Genomic DNA, 6,257 nt, shown 5'->3' with positions numbered 1-6,257 from the left:
CATCAAGCTGGTATTTATACTATTTGCATAACAACTGGGGGTGGCCCCATACATGCATCTCAGCCACCAGGGCCTCATAAGGGTGGGTATTCAAGTGCTCACCCTGGACAAACTGCCTCAGGATGTCTTCCTCACCCCACAGTGCCCTAAGGGTGCACACAGCCTCCTGGATCCAGTTTGGGCCCCTGGGGCTCCACATGGGTGGGCACACGTGGATAGGGCTAGGGCTGGACACAGGGGAGGAGGATGATGTCATACCCCGTGTTGGCTGACTGGGCCTCCATGCTACTGACCCTGTGATGCTGGCCCTTGAGGGCTGACAGCATGACACCCAACAGGGGATTGGCCAGGGAATCACAGCCACATATTTGAGGTGCTTCACTTTAGTCCTTGGAGGAGAGAGATGTGGGGTTGAGCACGAGTCGGGAGCAGGTGCTGCTCCCTATAGCACAGCCAGAAAGACCGCTAGCCCAAATAGAATCATAGGCCTGGGCAATGGATGCAGCAATAAGAGACCTTTGTAATGCTCACCTCTGGCCAGGCACCAGCTCAGGAGGGTGACAGCCCAGGCAAACATTGCCTGCCGGCTGTCCAGAGGGGCACACAGGGCCTGCTTGACTCGTGGACAGAGAGTAGCTCCTGCCAGCTCCCTGTGGTGTGTGCCCCAAGGCACAAAGTAGCTTCAGCCTTTTATACCCTGCAGCTAGAAGCTGACAGAAAGCAGCTGAGCCCAGCTCCAGGAGAGGAGGTCAGGCAGGAGCCCTGGGGCCAGCCTCCAGCTGGCTCCATAGTGACTGGGCAGACCCAGCCTGGAGGCTCCCACATTACTGCACGGTAATGCCTCCACACATGCATTACTGCACTGCAACTAATCACCTATCAATTTGGTACCTTCATGATGAAGCAGTGTAGTGTCCATGTGTGTGTACACATGATGAGCAGCTACTCTGCCATAGCAATTTTCACCCCTCCACCCCTTCCATTACAGTACACTGCTATGGTGAAGTATCTGCTATTTTAACCATGTGCTGTGCATGCACAGGCTGTTACTGCACCTTGTTTTAGTACTTCCAACAGGAAGTACTAAAGCACTGGACAGTAACATCACCACAGGGCAATGTGTAGACATGCCCTTTCTCTAGGAATTGTTGATGGAGATGAAGCTTCTGGCAGAGCTGCTGGTAGAGACAAAGGTTCAGGCTTGATGGCTGACATCTATCAGGAGCAGAAACTATTTGTTCCTATTTGTCTAGAAAAAACCAAGCCAAGTGCAGTACAACTGGATATAGGCAGTAGATGATAATATACTTCTCAGGATTATCAAGCACCTCACATTGAGGGTTGTATCAACCTAGTCACTTTTACTCTGGAAGAACTTTTATTAGTTCTACAAAACCCATGAGAAATAATACATATTATTAGCATTAGTACACAGGAGCCTGAAATTGTGTGTGTGGGGGGGGGGGGGGGGGGGGGGGGGAAGGGTGTGTGTTCATGTTCAGAACGTTCCACCTCAAAGAGGGGAAGGAAAGATAAAGATTTAACTGTTTACAAGAATATACTGCCTTTCAACCAGGTTCACCTTTAACAAACGTAAAGATACAACCCTTTTGCAGAAGACTCTTGAAACCCGAACCACTCAATTACTGTTTCTTTCACTTATCCTCATATCAGCCTGGTAGTTTGAATTCGCAGGATCCTAAATTTGCTGACAACTTTTCTCAGGCCCTCTTTCACTTCTCTGTTCCTCAGACTGTAGATAAGGGGATTGATCAGGGGTGTAAGGATTGTGTAGAAAACAGAAAATGCTTTGTTCAAGTATCTCAGCATGTTGTTTTTTGGTAGCAAATATACAATCAATATGGTCCCATAAAAAATGGTTACTACAATGAGGTGGGAGGAGCAGGTAGCAAATGCTTTTTGTCTTCCCCTCCCAGAAGGGATTCTCAGAATGGCATCTATGATACAAATGTAAGACGCCAGAGTTAAGAGAAATGGGGAAAGGGCAGAGAAGAAGGAAGTTATAAAACTAATAAGAATGACCAGCCTCGTATCACTGCAGGAGAGCTGTATCACTGGAGTGAAGTCACAAAAGAAGTGGTCAATCTCATTGTGCCCACAGAAAGTTAATTGTGGCATAAAACTTATTATTATTATAGAAACCAGCAATCCTCCTAGCCAAGATCCAGTTGCTAGCAGTAGACAGACTCTGCCATTCATTAACATTGCATAGAGCAGTGGTTTACAAATTGCTAAATACCTATCATAAGACATTGCAGCTAGGAGGTAACATTCTGTAGTTGCCAGACATCCAAAAAAATAAAGTTGTGTAACGCAGCCCTTAACAGAAATGATTCTGTCCCCTGTCAGGAGACTGGCCAGCATCCTGGGCAGGACAGTGGAGGTGTAGCAAGTCTCCAAGTATGACAAGTTTCCCAGGAAGAAGTACATGGGGGTATGAAGCTGCGGATCAGCAACAACAAGCACAATGATGAGGATGTTCCCAGTCACAGTCAACATATAGATCACTAGAAACAGCAGGAAGAGAAAAATCTGTAGCTGTGGAATGGTCCCAAATCCTAGAAGGAGGAATTCTGTGATAGATGTGTGATTGTCTCCTCCTACTTCCTCCATGAGGTGTAGCTGGGTTTTTCCTTTCACTCTTCTAGTGAGAAGCAAGGATTTTTGTGGGTGATATCTTTTATTGGACCTTTCTCATGGTCTGGATTAAGTTAGACAAGCTTTTGAACACAAGCATTTTTCATCAGGTCACTATTCTAGTGGGTTATTCCTAGGAAATGAAAAAAAAAATAATGATCTTTGAAAGTTTGCTATACAGTTCCACCAGGGAGATGTACATTGCATCAATACTATGATTGTTCAGCCTCAGGGAACAGTTTATGTTCCCTTTGCTCAGGCTTTGCTCAGGGCTGTGGAATTGCAATTTCCTACCCGCCTGCCCCAGGTACAGGCTCCACAGTTATTTAATGCTCTTCTGTCCATGTCTTTAAATGTAGCTTTCATGGGTCAGGGTCACAGAATCATAGATAATTATGGTTGGAAGCAACCTCATCAGTCCAACCCTCTGCTCAAAGCAGGACCTTTCCCCACTATATCATCCGAGACAAGGCTTTGTCTAGCCAGTCCTACTGCCTAATCATACCCAGCAGCATTTAAGAGAACTGCATGCAAAAAGGAAATGTCCCAAGCAGATGCTTTCAGAAATTCCTTCTTCCCTTTTTTCTAGTTTTTAATACTTCATCATCGTTACCGTAATCATCATTAACCTCAATATTAATGACCCTTCATGTCTTGCTCAGCTATAAACCCAGTCAAGACTCATCAGTGGCACCCCCTTAGTCCTCAGGCCCATAACCATCACCTTCCTTGGGGCTTTCAAATCTCCATCAAATCTCTGTCAAGCTGGCTGGCATCCTGGGTGTGTCTTATAGGAAATGAGAAAGAACATCTGGAGCTCCAGAGAGATTTTGTAGAGTGACAGCAATTGGTTTATAGTCAATAAGCTACAGAGTGGAAAGAGTAACAAACATGAAGAACTGGCTTCCAGTAACTTTCCAGTAGATTTCAAAATGGAAAGAAGAGGGGCAAGATGGAAAGCAGCAGGGCCATGAGTGTGCCAAGTATGGGAAGAGCTTCACTGGGACCACTAACCTGGCCTGACACCTGCACATCCACACAAGGGACCAGCAAGTCCGCCTACACTGCAGGTAGTGCTTCAAGCACACCTACACCCTCAGCACCCACCAATGACTGCACTCAGATGAGCAGCCTCACCTCTGGGGTAAGTGCAGGGAGAACTTTCCTTGCCCCCTTCTCATGTTTTGGAGAGGGGATGGGAAGCTGTTCAAGGGGGGAAATTAGGGAGGGATCCTTGGGGTCAGAGAGCTGGGGAGGAAGAGGGGAAGAGTGGGGGTTTACGGGGTTCAGTGTTGGGGCAGATGGAGTGGGGCATTTGGGTTTGGGGGTCTAGGGGAGAGGATGGGATATCTCTGGAATGAAGATGTATAAGAGAAAGAGGTTGCTTGGATGAGGAAAAGGACATGGAACCAGAAAAAAAGCACATCTGTTCTGTCCCCAGCTATACCGTGCTGGCCACCCCGACATGTAGGAGTCGGTTGGGTAGGACTGCAGGCAGGATCCAAGGATACAAGGCGGTAGCTCTCACTCAGTCCCGCCAGCCTCCCTGTGGTTAGACCAAGCAGCCATAACATAACACTTACCTATAATCCTCTCCATCTGTAGTGGTGGGGTGTGGGGATCAGTGTCGTGGACCCCATCACTCTGCTCCTCGCAGTGTCACAGAGTCTCTCTACATGCTACTCACCAGCTGGAATGATCTTGCTGTCTTGCCTGTTGGATGTTGCTGTGTGTCCATGCCCAGCGCCACTGCCCCCGTTCGGCATTCGCTCAGGTTTATAAGAAAGCAGCTTCTCACCACCAGGCGTTCATGATGAAACTTTCCTTGGGATTGCAGATAATGAACACTTTTAGCTATTGAATTCACAAGGGAATTTACTTTGTGGCATTTTTTAAAAAGCGTAAACATCGAATCCTCTGCCGTTCTAATTCAAGACTCAGAAGAAATGTCTCTTTCTGTAATGTAAAGTGATATTGTAGCAAGAGCCAAAATAAGTGAGAAAAAAACATGCATCATGTTAATAATTGTATAGAATACTTATGAGGCCATTTTGATCTGTAGTTTTTGTGGTCTGTCTTCAAAGACAGATAAGTATCAGCCCCATTTTACAGATTGGGAAAGTGGAGCACAAAAACTGCAAAGTGCTTTGACAATGAGCACCCGTGAAGTCAGTGGTAGATCAAGTAGTAGAACCCAGATCTCCACATTTCCATGGAACGGGAATCTCCCCTGGACCAGGTTGCACATCATTTTTTAAATATTATTTCATGATACATGCGAAACATGGGAAATACCAATACATGGATATGAGAGCTGAAATCAAGATATAAGGGGCCATTTCTCATTCATACGGAAGGTCCCTTTACTCCAAAGTAATATTTGGTCCCACCTTCCTTTATCATAGCACTGCCAGGACAATTTAAATTGAACTTAAGTTAAGGGTAATCAGTACCAAGGTCTTAGTCAACATCGGGTATTTATACAGCATTTTCATGCCTTCTTGATAAATGCTTTCAGAATATCTTGAATGGTAAACAGTGCACAGAAAACCCCCTTTGATGGCTTTGGATGCTCAAACCACCTGGGGATGCAGGAGTCTATTTAATCAGATGTATTTTCATGTTTGATGTATTTTCAAGTTTGATTGCAATAGAGTGGTGTCTTCCAGTTCATCACACTTGATATCTGGTTCACCTCACTCAGCTTCATCAGCCATTGCCAGTTCTCTGCATCAGATCAGGCCCTGCAGCAGCTCTGGGTGCTGACACAAATGACCATTTTTTTCCTGTGACTGACAGCTATTCCCTTACAGAAGAGCATGGCTTCAGAGTACTTTAAAAGGGCCAGATCCCATGGCAAGCTGAACCCTTGTTACATGAGGGTTCAGATGAAGGTGTTCCTTCAACCAATTGCTGTGGCTGATCCCTCCAGCCGCTTCAGGGTGTGGTTGCAGAGATTGGGTGGCTCTTGCACGGGGGGCACAGGTGCTCCTGCCTGCTCCACCTGTCCATTGCCACACTCATGGTGTGTGATGGCTTATCTTCCATTTTTATGTTTATAGGTTTATTATGAAAAAACCCCAACATAGTTATAAAAATATATCTTAGGAAGCTTTTGGGTTGAAAAACCCTTTGTCAAGCTGAGGAAGTACCTGCAGCTGGTGTGTCTGCTGGTCCTGGATGGCAGGAACAGTAAAGAAGCCAGAGGCTGGCCTGGCACGCACAAAAGGACACAAGTCTGCATTTGTGTAGAACACTATGTTTGATTTCTAAGCATTAAAAACATAGTCACGGCACAAAGCAAATGTGAAAATGTGAACATATTTCTTCCACTTCTCGCACTGCAAGTCAAGAGTCTTGTCTCTAACTCCTTGTTCTATAAATGGGCTTTAGCTGTTCCTAGCAGCTTGGATGGCCAAAGGAAACCTAGGAAGTTAGTTTTCCAACTCTTACTCCTAACACGAAGGACCTGGTTACATAACAGTGCTTCTTAGAGAATGCCAGGCCAGGACTCTATTCCACTTTCCAGAGGGAGCAGTTTCTAGTCTTTTAACTGTGAAATTAGGACTATGAATGTATGGTTTCTAATCTAAGCTTTG

General features: G+C 45.8%; 1 protein-coding gene across 1 annotated transcript; it reads right to left on the bottom strand.

The window, feature by feature from the left end:
* Positions 1-1,476: 1,476 nt before the first annotated feature.
* LOC132245612 (olfactory receptor 6N1-like) lies at positions 1,477-4,478 on the bottom strand. Its single transcript, XM_059718265.1, has 2 exons — positions 4,242-4,478; positions 1,477-2,791 (listed from the first exon to the last, which is right to left on the bottom strand). The coding sequence occupies exon 2, from the start codon at positions 2,632-2,634 to the stop codon at positions 1,666-1,668; it is 969 nt and encodes a 322-aa protein (XP_059574248.1). The 5' UTR covers positions 2,635-2,791; positions 4,242-4,478; the 3' UTR covers positions 1,477-1,665.
* Positions 4,479-6,257: the final 1,779 nt, after the last annotated feature.

The sequence above is a fragment of the Alligator mississippiensis genome, chromosome 15 (assembly GCF_030867095.1).
Source record: "Alligator mississippiensis isolate rAllMis1 chromosome 15, rAllMis1, whole genome shotgun sequence".
Taxonomy (NCBI): domain Eukaryota; kingdom Metazoa; phylum Chordata; order Crocodylia; family Alligatoridae; genus Alligator; species Alligator mississippiensis.
This window is presented reverse-complemented; position numbering and strand designations above follow the sequence as displayed.